The following is a 16487-nucleotide window of genomic DNA, read 5'->3' on the forward strand; positions in this document are numbered from 1 at the left end:
GCTATATGACAATGGACAAGTTTTGTTTTGTTTTTAAAAACATCTTTATACATCGGTTTTAACTTGTGTCAGTGACACTAATATTTACCACACCGAGTTGTGAGGGAGAAAGGAAATAATGTTTGTGAAGCCCCTAGTACCCAAAAAGGCACACTAGGGAGATTTTTTTTCTGGAATAAGCTACAAGGCTCAAGTTTGTGTGTGTAGGGGGAGAGGGCTGCTTGGAACCTTACTGGTGACATCTTACCATATACTGGCTACACATGATACTCTATTGAACTGTTAGGTCAACTTTCGTGATGAAATAAGATCACGTGGTCAACTGACCCAAAAAGATTGGTTCAAAACATTTTGGAAAGTCAACATTTACTTTAATAACTGATAAAGTATATCTAGCAAATAAGGACCCCAAATTCAAAGCTGAACAGATAAGATGGTTGCTAATGAATCCTGATGGTTTAAATTACCCCCAATTCATTTAATTTTCTGAATGAACTGTCTACATAACCCAACATTCTCTAAATGTGTGGAATACCGCCTAATCCTAACCTTGCTTTGCAAGCTTGGCTATAACGACTAAAAGGCATTGCTTCTTGCAGACTAGACTGGTGATCCATCTGGCTCTCCACTTTCAGAGAGGTAATTGCCATCATTTTGCAAATGTGCACACTGTGCCCCAGATTGGTTAAATAATTTGACTGTAGCTGCATGGATGGTTGGTTAGGGAAGGCACTGGGAGCTAGGGCTCCTGCTTCCCAGTGCTGCATGTTCCCTGCCCTACGCTGCCTCTGTGCTGGAGGGCTGCAGGTCTCCGTCCTTGATCCTCTTCTTGTTTCCATTCACTCACTGGATCATCTCACCCAGGTTCAGGGCTTTCATACATTTACATTCTGACAACTTCCAAGTGGGCATGTCTGACGTGGTCCTCTGTCCTGAACTCCAGACCTGTACTCTAGCTGCCTCCTCCACACCTCCAGTTGACTATCTCAGAGGCATTTGAGACACTGGGCTAAACATCTGTCTTCTGTTCCTTCCCTGGCCCCAAACACATTCTACCCACAGCAATCCCCTTCTTAGTCAATACTGGGCTAAAACCTCCCACATCCAAAATCCAACCTGTTGGAAATCCTGTCGGCTCTGTCTTTAGTTCCTGTATTCAGAAATAGACCATGTTTCATCAGCTTTCCACTTCCACTCTAATTCAAGCTGCCATCATTCTTATCTTAGATGACTATAATCTAGCAGGCCTCTTTTCAACAGAACAGCTGAAATGATCCTTTAAAATGTAAGTCAGATTTTGATGACTTAGCAGGATCTATAGCAATATCTCCATCTTGTTCAGTGGGAAAGCTCAAGTTCTTAAGGCTCACCATCATCACCTCCCCTGTCTACTATTTCCCCATTGTCTGCATCACTCCAGCCATGCCAGTCTCCTTCCTGCTCCTTGGATCACCAGTCACGATCTTGCCTAGGACTTTGCACAAGCTCTCCATCCTTTAGATACCTACTTCACAATACCCTTGCCTCCTCTGAACCTCTACTTAGAACTTACCTTCTCCAAGAGGCCTACGTTTACCATTCCATTTATTTCTGCAACTGACTCCTACCCCCAACCCAACCCTCCCATTCCCATTCAATTTGCTTGTTCTTTTTCCTTTTGCAATACTCATTTTCTAACAAACCATGTGATTTCCTTGGTTATTATGTTCATTGTTCATTGTTTGCCTTGTTTATTGGAAAGTAAGCCCCCTGAGGGAAGAAATCTTTGTTTTAATCACCTGTTTGTTTCTCTCCTAAAATAGTACCTGTCAAACAGCAGACACTCGATAAGTATTTGAACAAATGAATGAATGAATCTGGTGTTTTACAAATAATGTGCTGGGTCTGTATAGAAACCACTGATTTTTCCTGGGATTTTGCAAATGCTACCGTCCACCAGGGGAAGAGGAAGTCCCTGCTTCTCCTGCAGAGAAACCCGAGACAACTCTGCAGGGCACCATTTCCCTTTGTTGGCAGCACAGGCCTGCTGTAGCCCCCAGCAGCTGCTGCTGAAGAGCAGTCAAGGAAGATAATATGTAAGTTTCTATTTCTATCTCATTTTTGTAAATTTAAATATTTTAACTTCCATAAGTTTATGCATATGATTTATAAGTAAATAGTCTTATAATGGGGACACCTGATTAAAAATTTTGAAAAACACTAGTCTACAAAGCCACAAAATTTTCGTGAAGCTCAGGGGACCCCTGGCAGTTTTGTACCTCTGCACGTGACTGGGGAAAGGGGATCAGTCTTTTCCTACCAGCCCCAGGAGCTGTCCAGAGAGCAGGGTGGTGGGATGGAAGGTTCTTTCCTGAGTTGGTACACAGAGTGCCTGGATTTTGGAGGCTTTTGCCAAGGAAGACTTGGGAGCTTTCCCAGAGTCTTTGGCTTCTGTCACCAGATTGCTCCTTCTCTCAGGACTTCCTCCAGCCTGGCTCCTTGTGCCCTTGGCTGGCCACCACCCATGTAGCAGTGGCTGACCCTGGGTCCTGCAAGTCTGAAGACAGAGCTGACTCACCTTCTCATAGTATCGGATCTCATAGTCCAGGATGATGCCATTGGGTTGCTCTGGTTGCGGCCATGACAAGGTGATACTCCTCATGGTGGCACTGACTTGGTGCATGATGGGAACAGTGGATGGGGCTGTGGAGAAAGGAAGACAGGGCAAATAAACAGACCCTTGGTTACATGTGAAATGTCATGTAAGTAGGGAGAGAAATGTCGTTGGGTTTGAATCCTGCCCTTTTTTTCTTGTCGGTTGGGCTGGATCTTCAGAACTTGCTGTGTGCGTTGCAGAATGAATGAAGTTTGGATAACAAAGGAGTAAAAGGTGGTAATTCAGGACAGGATGACATGTGTGATGGCAGGGGCTAGAATGGACATGGTGTTCTCCAGGTAAGGAGAGGAATGGTCAGAGGTGGTCAGAGGAATCATGGAAAAACCGTGTGGCCTGGGGAAGCTGAAGCCAATTAGGGAAGGCATGGCAACAGGTGCAGTGTAGGCTTCAGATAGCAGGACAAGAGGAGTAATGAAACATTTCTGAGCAGAAGGTGTTGACTGAATCTCAGTCTTGCCATAATGAGCTGAGTGACTGCAAAGAAGAGAACCTGGAGGCAAGGGATGGTAGTGAGAGAGTGAAACTGGTCAGTACAGAATTACTGTGCAATAAAAAGGAACATTCTAGCAAATATCTTTTTCTGAGACTGCATATAATATTTTCCTGCACTTCAAAGGAAAGAGAGGGGGCACCTCTCAAAACCACATGAGCACAGACCAAGAACAGAGTTCTTCCAGACTTCTGTCAGAGTTTTCCAAATGAGGACATTTGCAACAGAGAGCTCACACATACAAATGAGGAAATGATACACAAACTAAACAGTTAGAAACAGGATAATAATTCCAAAATCTGTAAAGTGATTCTGAAATCTCTGTTTGGAAATAATGTCATTTATTTCCCAATTCAACATTTTTCACACAGTGTAAATAAAATAAAAGCAGTCTGGAAATAATAAATGAGGGTGTCTTTCCAGGAGGAAAGGTGGGTAATGGATGAGGCTTCAGTTTGCGCTCTGCTCAGGGGCTGCTCCGTTTAGTGCTGGCACTTCAGTAGTGATCAAGGTCATTTCCTCAAACAAACTTCACTTTACAGGCTTTCTCTGGGGACCATGGCTGACTGACATTTACTATCCTCAATTTAAGTTAACAGATTCTTTTCCAAGACCTGAAATTACAGAGCATAGCTACCAGGTCATGGGGGCCGGTTGCTGCATTCTCCACTACTCACCGGACCCTCAGTGAGCACCTATATACATGATGGGCCCTGGGCAGAGGGTGGCGTTGCAGAGCACTTTTCTCAGATACTCATAGTACAGGGAGCCATAAAAAGAGGACAGTATGAGAGTATTGTGATAAGACCTTAAAATCAAAGTGTCTACCTGGGACCGCACAGTTCCCTCTATAAACCCTGGGGTGGCTGTGAAAGTGTGCCCTTCAGAGCATCACTGCTGGGATCATAACTGACTAATGGCCCCAGCAGCTGGGCTCTGCAATTCATCAGCACAACCACAGAGAGCCCCACTTTCCACAGGCTGCTCCCAGCCAATGACTGAAAGTAGCTGCAATGCTAAGACAGGCCCATCCCTGGCTGTTTAAAAATACATATACATACAAATATATACATAATATATAATAATTAGTAAATAATATATAATAAATAATATTATATGTGTGTGTGTGTATGTGTGTGTTTTGCATTTTTTTTAGAGAGAAGGGATGGGAGGGAAAAAGAGAGGGAGAGAAACATCAATGTGTGGTTGCTTCTCATGCGCCCCCTATCAGGGACCTGGTCCACAACCAGGCATGTCTCCCAACTGGGAATTGAGCCAGTGACCCTTTGGTTCGCAGGCCAGCACTCAATCCACTGAGCCACACCAGCCAGGGCTATTCCTGGCTATTTGAATGGGCAACTTTCAGTCAAGGACTTCCCTGTGGACTTATCAATGCTTCCTTGTAATAGCACTGCAGTCTAAGACTCTTCCTATCCAAACTCCTTCCCTCTCTCCTGAAAGATCAGACCTTCATTTCAGCCTCCTCTAGTTTCCACCCCATTTTCCCAATCTCTGGCACATCTAATTCCACCTTAGTGTCTGCTTTGTGGAGGACCTGAATTCATGCAGTCCTGAAGCCCCCAACAATGTCTCTATCAAGTAGTCTCTTCCTAGCCCTGCTGTGTCCCCAGCAATGTGAGGCTCACTGTCTCTAGGAGCTGCTGCTCCATATATGGGTAAATCTCACCAATTCTCAGTCTTCCTTATCTGAACTCTGTCTTCTTCCCACTAGTCTCAGTTCTGCCAACTGAAGTAATATAGAATGTTCCCTGTTCCAAAAAATGGCTTGTCAGATACCTAAAGAAACTGGTTAGGCCTCCCCTGAGTCTTTCCTGCTGAAAAGAATGGCTAGATACTACACCTATTTCTCCCATGATATGCTGCCACCTGAGGTGGCTCTTTTCCAAATGGGGCTTATGTTATCTAAATCTCTCTCCAGGCATGAGGCCCAGAAGTGAACCCAATTCTCCCACTGCTGTTTGAGCAGCAAAGATTAGAGTTAAGCCAACATCTACAGTGATCTGCATACTATACATCTATGAATGTGACCATTAGCCTTTGGATCAAACACACGTCTGTGCTATGTAGTTCTGAAATCCTGGGCAAATACCACCTGCAGGTTTTCCCATGGTATGGCCCTCATCTTTCGTCTGTAGAGTTGGCTTTTGAGTACAGAGATTGACATGTGTCTCTTTACTTTTATGGTGTTCATTTTGGCCCATTAATCTAGTAAGTTGGAATATTTTTGATTCTGATTCAACCATCAAATGCATCTTCTCTTCCTTCCAACCAAGTATCATGGCCTAGTTCATTAATTAATTAATGAGACAAATATTTATTGAGCATGAACCATATGCCAGTCACCATTCTAAGTTCTAGAGGTTCCATAGTGAGTGAAATAAAATGTCATGCCCTCACAGAACTTATTTTCTCATGGAAATATTCAGAAACTAGATATAACAAATCAATTAATCACAAGGTATGATAAAATGTTAAGTACAACAGAAAAAATGGAGCAGAAGAGAAGGGACACAGAATGCCAAAGTGTAGGAACCTGGCTGGGAGAAGGCTGCAATCCTAAACCATGCGGTCAGCAAGGCCATGCCTGAGAAGTAGGTACAGGAACACAAGGTTGAGAAAGGGGAAGGAGGAGCCAGGAGAATGCCTGGGAGAAGAGCATGTGAAAAGGAGTGGCCAGGGCAAAAATCTTCTAATCTAGGAGCAACCTGGTGTTTTAGGGGAACAACAAAGAGCCAGTGGGAGTGGAACAGAAATAAGGCCACAAAGGGTAGGACCCTGAGGGACACTGAAAGGACTTTGGCTTCTACTCTAAGTGAGATGGGGAGCCAAGGGAGGGAGGATCATCAATGTGGGAGTGACGTAAACTGACTCACACATTAACAGTATCACCCTATGCTGTTTTGAGAATAGAATGCAGGGACCACATAAAAAGCCAAAATACCTATCATAACATTATTATCATAATCCAGCCACAAGATCATGGTCACTTGTACCAGGCAGTAGATGAGGTGAGAGCAGAGTGGTCAGATGCAAAATACATTTAGAATATCTCAATGGATGTGGGATGTGGAAGAAATGGAAGTCAAAATGAGTCCAAGGTTTTGGCCTGAGCAACTAGAAAAGTGGGGCTGCCATGAACTGAGATCAGGCAAGACATCAGTAGAAGCATTTGGGGAGGAAAGAGCAAGTGCTCCTATTAGGTATGAGATGCCCAAGACATCCCCAAGTAGATGCTGAGTAGGTGAATGAATGCATTTGTAAGAAGTCCAGTCTGGAGATAGAAATTTAGAGTCTCCAGTATTTCAGAGATACTGAAAGCAGCAGAACTGACAGAGATCCCCCAAAGAATAAGTAAAACAGAATATATTGAAGATTCAAAAAGTGAGGAGAAAATAGCCAAGGGGCCTGAGGAAAAAAAAAGGCCAGTGAGGTAAGAGGAAGCAGGAGGTGTAATTGCCTAGAAACCAAGTGGCAATAAGCATTCCCAGGAGGAGAGAACGTGTGAAACACGACTGCTAAGTCAAGTAAAAGGAAAATAAGAACTGAGCCTGGATTTAGCAACAGGCTGGATGGCTAACTGTGAGGGTGGCTCATGATCATCTTTCCCAACACCTCGCGTGTATTGTGCAGAGCCATGGTGAGGAGAAAGGTGCTTTGAGGAAGGTGAGGCAGTTTTCAGAGTCAGGAAGATCCTGATGGGCCCCCCAACACAGACAGAAGACGGCTCCTGGTAAGCCTGCTTCCCCCGTCACACTCGCTGTGCAGGGCAGGCGCCTTTTCAGACCCCTGAGAAAACACAATCTCCATGTTGTTAATTAAGTCAGTGCATACAGCTTTTCAGGATCCCTCTGCCTCCAGAGCTGAAGCACCACGTATTAAAAATTAGAAAGATTAATCCTAATAGCCTGAAGGTTTTGATGGACTTGGTTATTTTCTTTGCCTCTAATCCCTGGAAAGCCATTATTCAAGACAATATATTTGCCAAACACTGAGCCAGGCTCCTGATTTAATTATTGGGGACAGAAGAACAAAGAAGAGAACCATAGCTGCCTTGAAGGTCCTTGGAGTCCAGATTGGATCAGATGGTAAAGAAGCAACCACAGGGCAGGGTGATCTAGAGGAAATTGATAGCCAAAATCTACCAAGAGAAATGACCCTGTTACACAGACAGCGAGGACCTTCCAGCAGCCAAGCAACAGCATACATCCAGGAGAAGTTGCCAGAGGGCAAAGTTCACAGCACCTGCATTTCTCATATTTATGGAGATGACGTGATGCTCACAGACCCCATGGCAGGCTGTTTCTCCTCATACAGGTTACGCTAAACATCTTACATTTTAATTGAGATGGGATTTAGCACACGGGACAAAGTGAGAAAGTATTAGTTTTGCTTCCTGAAAATCAGGAGCAGCTTACGTTTGGTGCCCTGCCATTGATGATCAACTACAGTGATACAGTTGTTGTTCCTTCCACAAATGCAATGCTGCCTTTAGATTCAACGTTTTACATGCTATGAAACCTTCAGACAAAAGAGAAAATAAAAATGAGCAGAGATACTGACTCAAACACCAACTGCTTTTAGCAAAACTAAGGCAGGCTAAGGAGGGATGGGAAGATTAGTTCAAATAAGCAGGTCCTGTGGTCCCCAGATACACTGGTTCCAACAGTAAGTTCTGGCCAGTTGTCTTTTTTCCATAAACCTGCATCCTCAGATGAAGGAGCAGTTTCATCTAACATTTGAAAGAGTCTCTCCCTCACAAGTACAAAGAACACTTTTGATTAAGTTAAACATTCTACTGGGAAAAGGAAATGAAAATAAAGAGTTCACGGAATGATTAAAAATTATCAAAGAAGCAAACATGGAACTTGCTTTAGAAAAAGTAAAAAAATAAAGAAATAGTTTGGGCACTATTTGAAAAGAAGGTACTGAAGATTTAAGATGGGCCTGGCCTACTGAGCAGACACTCAACAAACCCCGAACAGAATCAAAATTGCCCTATACTCCTTCTTCACCAAATAAAGAGGCTGACCCAACAGGAAGCTGAGACCCAAAGAAGAGAGTGGGGAAACAATGAAAAGTGTCCCTTCACTGAGAAAAAATCAACTCGGGTGTGGATAGAATCAGAACCAGGACAACAGAATCTAGAGCCAATATGAGAGGCCCTTCCATGTGTCAGAAGCAGAAAGAGACTCCAGCTTCAAACTGCATTGGTCAAGGGCCTGGGGATGGAGACAATGCAAAGGCAGCATGAGCGAGCGAGTCCTTGTCTCTGCTTTCCCCAGGAGGTCTTTGGGGAGCTCTTATTCCTAAATTGATTTAGAAGCAGACAGATCCAAGATAGTATATCACATACAGCGGACGGAGAAAGGCACAGAATGTTCTTGCCTAGGCTGACAAATGAGATGTGGATAAATGGTATGAACAGGAAGGCCCAGCAGCAAGTTATGAAAAAACTCACTGGTCACATGGGGTAAGTGTTGGTCTAAACTGGTCACAGGTCACTCAGTGGCATCAGATATGGGGGCCAACTGACCATCAGAAAGTATTTGGCCCACGATTTTATATGTATCATATCCCTTGACCATTTAATTTGGCTAGTGACTTGGTTATGTTTAAAGCTTTCTTTTTCATTTTGTTTTTCTTATTTGATAGGGGCATTTCCCCTTAACAATTTAAGCATCTCAGCTTCAAAAATGTGAGAATAAGTTCATGGTTTTTAAGGTCTAATATATTACCTTTGCTTATTAAAATTATTTCCTAATGTCTTAATTTTTATGTCAAAATGATTCTTTAAACAGCTTTGAAATAATCCTTTGGGGATATAATAAACTATATAACAGTTCATTATGTTCAAGTATTTTATTTAAGACCAAAAATATTTCTATTTTAAACAAAATAATATCAAAACACACATATATTTAAAATCAAGTTGATCTATTGGAATAAAATATTTGAAGAGGTTATAAAAGTATGAAACAGATTTCAGATCCAGCAAATCTCATCTAAAGAAAACTACGTTGTTTCTGTAGGTGAAAATCATCCCAGGGATAGTCCTGTTAGGAGGCCACCTCTCACCTGCCGCGGGAGCTGAGGTCATAGCTGAGTCCCTTCTGCTTTGGCTAATAGGACAGCTCTAGCAAGTCTCTTAGAAGATAAATGGCCTTTCCAGTTGGGGGGACTTTCATATCTGCACTTTCCAAGGAAGCCCATAGAAGGGAAGGCCATCTGCCTCCTTCATAATAACTAACTGGGCAGGGTTGAGGAGCTCTCCCAGGCCCCGCCACATGGTTTAAAGGTGTATGTAGGTCCTTACAGTGACCCCTCAGAGCAATGCGGCTGCCACAGTCTGAAAAGTGTGCATTTGAGGCATGGTAGCCACTTCCACCATCCTGGGCCTTACTTTTTCTAGGACAACTATCCCTCCGTTGATGACCAAACACTGTTTCTAATTTTGGCTATTGTGAAGAATGCTGTTAAGAACATTCATGTTCAAGTTTCTGCGTGGATCTGTGTTTGTTTTTCTCTTGGGTAATACCGAGGAATAGAATTGCTGTATCATATGGTAACGCCAACGTCTTTTCTAGACTAGCATTTCTCAGTCAAATCACCCTTAGACTAACCGCCTGCCATCTATATCACAAGCTATGAATAAAACAGTAGGGTAGAAAATAGTAAGGACCTTAGGACCCCAGTTCATGGCAGTAAAAATGGCAGAAATAGAAAAAGGCTAAGGTCAGGGCCCCGCAGATGCTGCAGCGGGAGGTGACTTCCTACTGTGGCTCTGCCATCTGCTTACTGTGTGATCTTGGGCTAAGGTGACTTAACTTTGTTGGGCCTCCAATTCATCAACTGTAAAATAGGAATATTAATTCTTACATTATACATTTTGTTCTGGATGTGCCCTGTGTAGTTCATTGTGCCTTCTAGCTAGATCCAGTCTGCCAGGCCACGGGATTTGGTGACCATCCCGAAATCCCCTTCTGGGAGCACATCAGTTCCTGGGCATGGTTTCCCAGGGTACACGTGAAGACCCCAGCCCAATGACAACCCTGGGTATTTATTTAAAAAACAACTCTTTGAAAAGAAAACTAAGTATGTCAGCCCAGCCAGGGTGGAGGCAATGGATAAGCACGGGCTTGGAGAAAAGGGGAGGCTGGCAGCAGGTTTCCCTGGCGGGTGGTGTGATCAGTGCTCCAGAAAAAGATGGTTTCCTGTGACATCTCCAAATAACCAAACATTTTTCTTGGAAGTAATCTAGGAAATAAATGATGAGGTGCCATGTCCTTGAGGACAAGGAGACCCTCTGACGTTGGGGAGGGGATGAGCTACTGCCCATCCTTCCTACTCTATGACTCAGGCCTGGGAGTCACGATGCCGTCTTGGCTTGGTCCCGACTTGTCACCAGTATCTCTTTACACCTAATATCCTGTCCAAACTCCCTTATCTACCTCTGGGCCACTTTACTGCAAACTGGCTGCAGCCAGATTAATCTTTCTAAAGCTCAATTTACCCACATTCTTCTGATGCTTAAAAACCTTCAATGGCTTGCCATTGGAAGAATGCCCAACTCCCTCTCTTAATTTAACAATGTGACAGCCAATAGCCAGTCCAGGTTGCCTCCCCCTGTTCCCTCTCAGGATCCTGCTGCTCTCATCTAATGCTCTGCTCACCACGTCCCAGCAGAACTCAGCTTTTGGGGTCTCCGCCTGGAGGACCCCCCCTTCTGGCCACCTCTCTGCATAACACCACCCAGCCTTCATTCAGCCAACCCCACCCTATCTGGGCCTCTCTCTGCTCTGGCTTAGCCCTGCCAGAACAGGCTCACCAGAGTACCCCTTCTCTCCTCCCAACTCAAAGCCCTTCCTTTAATAACTCATTGGCTGTCATGGCTGCCTTGGGACACAGTGCACATTGGTCTGACTTTCCAGGTGCTCATCTGTGCTCTCCATCAGTGGAATAAACTCTTCAGGGCAGATGTCACGTTTTCAGCCTCTTCCCATTGTGTTAGCATATAATAGATGTTTGGTAAAAGTTTACCTGTACTGGAACAATTGCAGCTTCTTCTCTAAAAACATCAGAGATTAAAGGGGTCAGAAAATCACAAAGTCATACCTAACATGGACAATGGCTTCTAAAGGAGAAAGAGGTGTGGGGAGGGGAGGCAGGGCTATGATTTCTCAGTGGGCACCTGAAGGGGAAGTTAAGTGGGTCTAAATCAGGCCATCCCGGGGGAGTAGGGACAGGTAGACCCCGAGAGGCTGGGGTGGGGGCCACCCCCATCTCACTGACATGTTTCTGCTTAAATGTTACCTGCATGTGAGTGGTTTCTAACTTTTTTTCCTTTTGAGCCATGGGATCCTTTTCCCAAACAAAATTTCCCTTGATGCATAATGTAAAAACAGAATTATTCAGAGCTGCTCTGGGTGTATCAGAGGTGGGAATCCCAGAGCCCCAAGGCCAGTCCTTTTCCTGTCTCCTCAACCCAGAGTCTGAAGGGTCCAAAGACAGATCCAAAGATGCTGGGCAGCCTCCAGAGTCACCTGAGGCCTCAGATTGAATTATGTGAATTCTTGAAAGGTGTGGGTGGTGAGGTTTGGAGTGAGGAGTTAGGTGTGGTGGGTTACCTTTTTCCTTACATAAAACATATTCTTAGAAAAAAATCTGTATTTAAATAAATAAAGACTTCAGGCCCACTAGTACTGATGTCAAAGAGAAATAGTTTACACACAAATAAATTGTGCAAATGATGAGTTGTATTTCCTCTGACATTTCTATTTTAGGAGATAACATTGTCAAGAAGATACTTAGATAACGGGTCCTCCCTCTGTTGATGAAAACTTATTTTACTGCACAAATAGGATTGAATTTTACATTGGAAAGCCTGACTCATTAAATATTTTTGGTGCAGTAACACTTCTGGTCAAAGTAGATTAAACAAATAAGCAATTAGTTTGGAGACTGGTTATGAATACAAAAGCAGAATTAATTACTTTTCTAATTGCTTTTCCATGATGTAGACATTGGCTTCTTGACTTTTGCTCTGGGCTGTGCCTTGAGATGACCCTGACATCCCTTTCCAATCTTCCTCTTTACCTTGGAGTCATGTGGGATCAAAAAACTGCTTTGAGTGGGTGGCATCAGTTTGATGCCATTGTAGAATATTGGCCAAGTCTCATCATGGGTTAAGTGATGTAGGGACAGGAGAGAAAATTAGGGTTCAGACCTGAGTGACTGTGTCAACCCCTAACCCCCAGACAGGAGCCTCCTTCATGTGTTTGGTTCTAAGCCAAGGGGGCATGGCAATTGGGGTGTGGGGTTCAGTATTGCTCTAGGGATTAGATGTATAGCAGAGGCCCTTGTTTCTGATACTACTTCTGATTCAGGGTTGGGGTGTATTTATTGGGACCATCCATCTGACCCTGGTAGTTCTCAAAATGTGGTCCCAGATCAGCATCACCTGGGAACTGGTAAGAAATGCAGAATCTTGAGCTTTACCCCAAGTTTACTGAATCAGAAACTCAGGGACTAGGGCTCAGCAATCTGTTTTAACAATCCCTCCAGGGGATTCTGCTGTATGCTCAAGTTTGAGAACTATTTGTCTAGAAATCTGGAAATCAGAATGTTCAACTTAGAAAGAGCACCTGAGGTCATTTAGTTTTCTGTCAACTCTTAGGATTTATGGATTAGAGCACCAAGGGTGAGAGAGAGAAAATGACTCTCCTAAAAGTCCTCAGCAGTGTAGGGCAGAGCCAGAAATAGCCTGGCCTCCTGTCCCAGTGCAGGTCCTTGCTCCCCTCCCATACACTCACACACCCTCATTTTCAGAGCCCCTTGAGGATGCTCAGCATGGTGGGAGAAGGGAGTCAAGATCCCATCACTCATGGATGGGTGCTGACAGATCCCTCAGGGAGGTCAGGTTCCCCACAGAGGTGGAAGTGTGCAGAGCCCTGTGCCAGAAGAGGAGTCACCCTGGCTAGTGGGGTCATAGGGATTCTCTGCCTCCTAGATCCCCAGGAAAGGACAGAAAACAAGAATGCTGTGGCCCTATGGAGTCAGGAGGCTATAAAGAGATATGTGAGTGTATGGGGGTAATTGTCAGGTGAGACCTGTCCTAGGCAGGAGCCCCAGCATGGCTATGAGGGTGGCTGAGGACAGACCCATCAGGACTCATGTGGCAGCTGGGGCTCAGCATACGGCTCTGCCTCCTTCAAGCCTGTCAGTCTTTCCTATTGTGGGACCAGAGCAGTAGAAGCTCTGCTTTGTTAAATGTTTAATCACAGAAGGCAGTTCACTGGAAATACTGGCACTGGAGCAGCCATGGGAGAGAGCAAACAAAATCCTACAGCAGGTTGTGTTCCCCTTACTCCCTGGCTCTTGTGCATGCATGTTTAGCAGAACACCCACTGCAGCTGGGGACCCACCACTACCACCCAAGCCTGACATTACTGCCACCAACAGTGGCCAGGGGAGCTGGGCCTGTGACTGTGCTCCTGGGCCTAGAGGTCTAAGTGTCCTGGCCTTAAGAAGCCGTTCCTCCTGCAGGCAAGCTACTACCCTGCAATGCCCAGTTTTGAGCCCTGCCCTGCACATGACCATCCCCACAAAGATCCTCTTGCCCCTGACTCCCAGGGATACCTCTGCTGTCCAGCCCTCTCAAGTATGGCAGTTTAGGATTTCACATTGGGCACACTTCAGGGTTAGCAAATGAGTTATGCCTTCCTGCTCCTTGTCACCTCTTCTGCACCATTGCTCACTGTCTCCTACATCCTTTGTAGAAATGCCATTTGGCTGAGCTACCACCCTCCAAGCTTGAGACCACTTTGTGCTCCCTCCTGCCATCACTCGTCAACTTACAGAAAGGTTGGGCTTACAGTTCCATCTTTTTCTCCATCCTGAGCCTTGCCCCACTGGAGATGACTAGAACACCCACCTGAATAGTGTACTCTCTGTTCCCCAGCCTCCTCTACTCTTTCATATCTGCCCATCCTAGTGGCACACTTGGATTTGGCCTTATCTGAAGTTACTCCATTTCCAAGGCCACAAAGTCAACTATTCTGCTTCCTGACTGCAACCTCTGATGAGCCCGCTGCAACTCTTGTTGGCCTCATCTGGTCTCTCTGCCTTGACTGAGAAGCATCAGCCTCTCCCTTATTCATATCCCTCATTACCCAGCTTAGGTCCCATCTTTGTTATAACATAATTGACTGTACTCCCCTTACCCTCAGGCATGAATGGTCTTTATCTTTTCATATGACACAACCAGCAAAACTCAACACAAGAGAGACCCATTATCAATCAACTTCCTGTAGGGCCTGTTCTCCAGCAGCCATGCACTGCTGAAAAAGCCACATAACAGGTCACACAGGAAGATTTGTAAATATGTGATCACCGACTTCAAATGACCCTCAGCACTGCTGAGAAATGCTGACTTTATCTGGTCAATTTCATCTCTCATTCTCTGGAATGACACTGCCAAACTTCTTCCATTCTCCTCAAATATTCAACCTCAATACTTTCCCTTCACTCTCAGCAACAAAACTTATCTCCTACCTCACAGAGAACACAGAAGCTTGAATAATACCTTGGCTTGGCTGCCTAAAATCTCCACAAATCACACATGCACAGAAATAAATCCTTCTTCCCTGGACACCTTCCCTGAACATTTCTGGGGCCCCCTGACATGTCTCCTATGTATTCGGACACCATCCTTTCATTCTCCAACTTCAGTTTCTTTGTTCTCCCTGTTGGCTGCCCTAGTGACCTCCATAGGAAGGCTGTTCACTAAGCCAGATTTCCAATCCCCTTCCTGAGGACCTGTGGCCCTGTAAGAATACAGTTCCCCTGTACCCCATCAGGTAATGGCCCCCTCAACCCAACCTGAGAGCCCTCTATCTTTGCCTAGCTACGGCACCTCGTCACTGAGCCTCAAAGCTTCTTATTGTGCTCAGACCTCAGCATATTCCTCTTGCAAAGTTGCCATCCTTGCCCACCCAGTCCTTGTCCTGTGCCCTCACTTCCTTCCAAGGCATCAGATGAACCAACAGACACCAGAGGCCCTGTCTCCACCCAGCCCTCTGCATACCCACCTCCTTACTTCCCTCCCGACATGCTAACCTATTCCGGAAAATAAATGGCAGCCCACTAATTTATGAGGCACCACCAGACTGTGAACATTATGTAAAGCCAGCCAGGACACCCTGGAACAGAGGACTGTGCTGAGGTGCATGGGTTACTGGAGGAGTGAGACCTTGTCTTTTCCCTCAGAAGCCCTCAGTCTATCAGAACAAACATGGCCTATGCACATAAAAAATGAAGGCACATTCAAGGACTCATTGTGTCATCCTTATAACTAATACAGTTCACAGAAGGACAATATACATGTCAAGATCTTCTATGGTGCAGAAAGGCTCACAGGGGGCACAAATGAGCACCCAGAGTTGTTCTGGAGAGAGAAAGCCTCTGGTCTGCTGAGAGAGAGAAGGGAGTAGGGGGGGAAGGAAGGGAGGAAGGGAGGGAGGAAGGGAGGGAGGGAGGAGGAGAGAGAAGAAGAAGAAGAAGAAGAAGAAGAAGAAGAAGAAGAAGAAGAAGAAGAAGAAGAAGAAGAAGAAGAAGAAGAAGAAGAAGAAGAAGAAGAAGAAGAAGAAGAAGAAGAAGGAGAAGAAGGAGAGGAGGAAGAAGAAGAGGAGGAGGAGGAGGAGGAAGAGGAAGAAGAAGAAGAAGACACATTTAAAGAGCTTAAATCTATAGCTCAGGTCTCATAAGGAAAGTGAATTCAAGGCCTGGGGGCATTGGTGAAAAGTCTCCCTTATACTGGAAAATATTTGTGGTCCAGCATTGTCTTTATTTACCCAGAACATTTAATGTGCCTTTCCCCCCCATCTCTCACATCCGCTCAGAGAAGATGTTAATTTTCTGAAATTAAACACTTAGCTTGATTACTGTTTTGTTAATTGCTGCATTCAAAAACCCCTGGAGCTCCTGCCTGTTTAACATGGATGGTGCTGTGAAAATGATAGGCACGGAGTTGGCATGCAGGTGGACAGACAACAGCTTCGGAATGCCATCCTAACTCCCCGCAACTGTGCTTGCTCAAGCAGCTGGGGCCCTGCATGTGCAGGAGTGGGACAGGCCGGGTCATAGCAGGTGCTTTTCACAGGACCGTGTTTTAGGAAGACAGTGCACCAAGGAAGTCCCAAGTCTCACCAACATCTGGGAGAATGTAGGGGCTTAACTTCGATCAGAGTACCTGTTCAAAGATGCTTAAGGAAGGAAAGAACACAGAGAATTCAAGATGCACCATCTGTTGATGCCTGAGTACTT

General features: G+C 45.0%; 1 protein-coding gene across 4 annotated transcripts in view; it reads right to left on the reverse strand.

Annotated features, from left to right (window-relative positions):
• EPHB1 (EPH receptor B1) overlaps nt 1-16487 on the reverse strand; it is a 419448-nt gene that overhangs the window by 86673 nt on the left and 316288 nt on the right. For all 4 annotated transcript variants that reach the window (XM_037143852.2, XM_037143853.2, XM_037143850.2 and 1 more), the window contains one exon: nt 2558-2682. In XM_037143852.2, coding sequence (XP_036999747.1) covers nt 2558-2682 — 125 coding nt within the window. The remainder of the gene's footprint in view (nt 1-2557; nt 2683-16487) is intronic.

This window comes from Artibeus jamaicensis, unplaced genomic scaffold (assembly GCF_021234435.1).
Source record: "Artibeus jamaicensis isolate MK-2021 breed Jamaican fruit bat unplaced genomic scaffold, CSHL_Jam_final contig_519, whole genome shotgun sequence".
Lineage (NCBI taxonomy): Eukaryota > Metazoa > Chordata > Mammalia > Chiroptera > Phyllostomidae > Artibeus > Artibeus jamaicensis.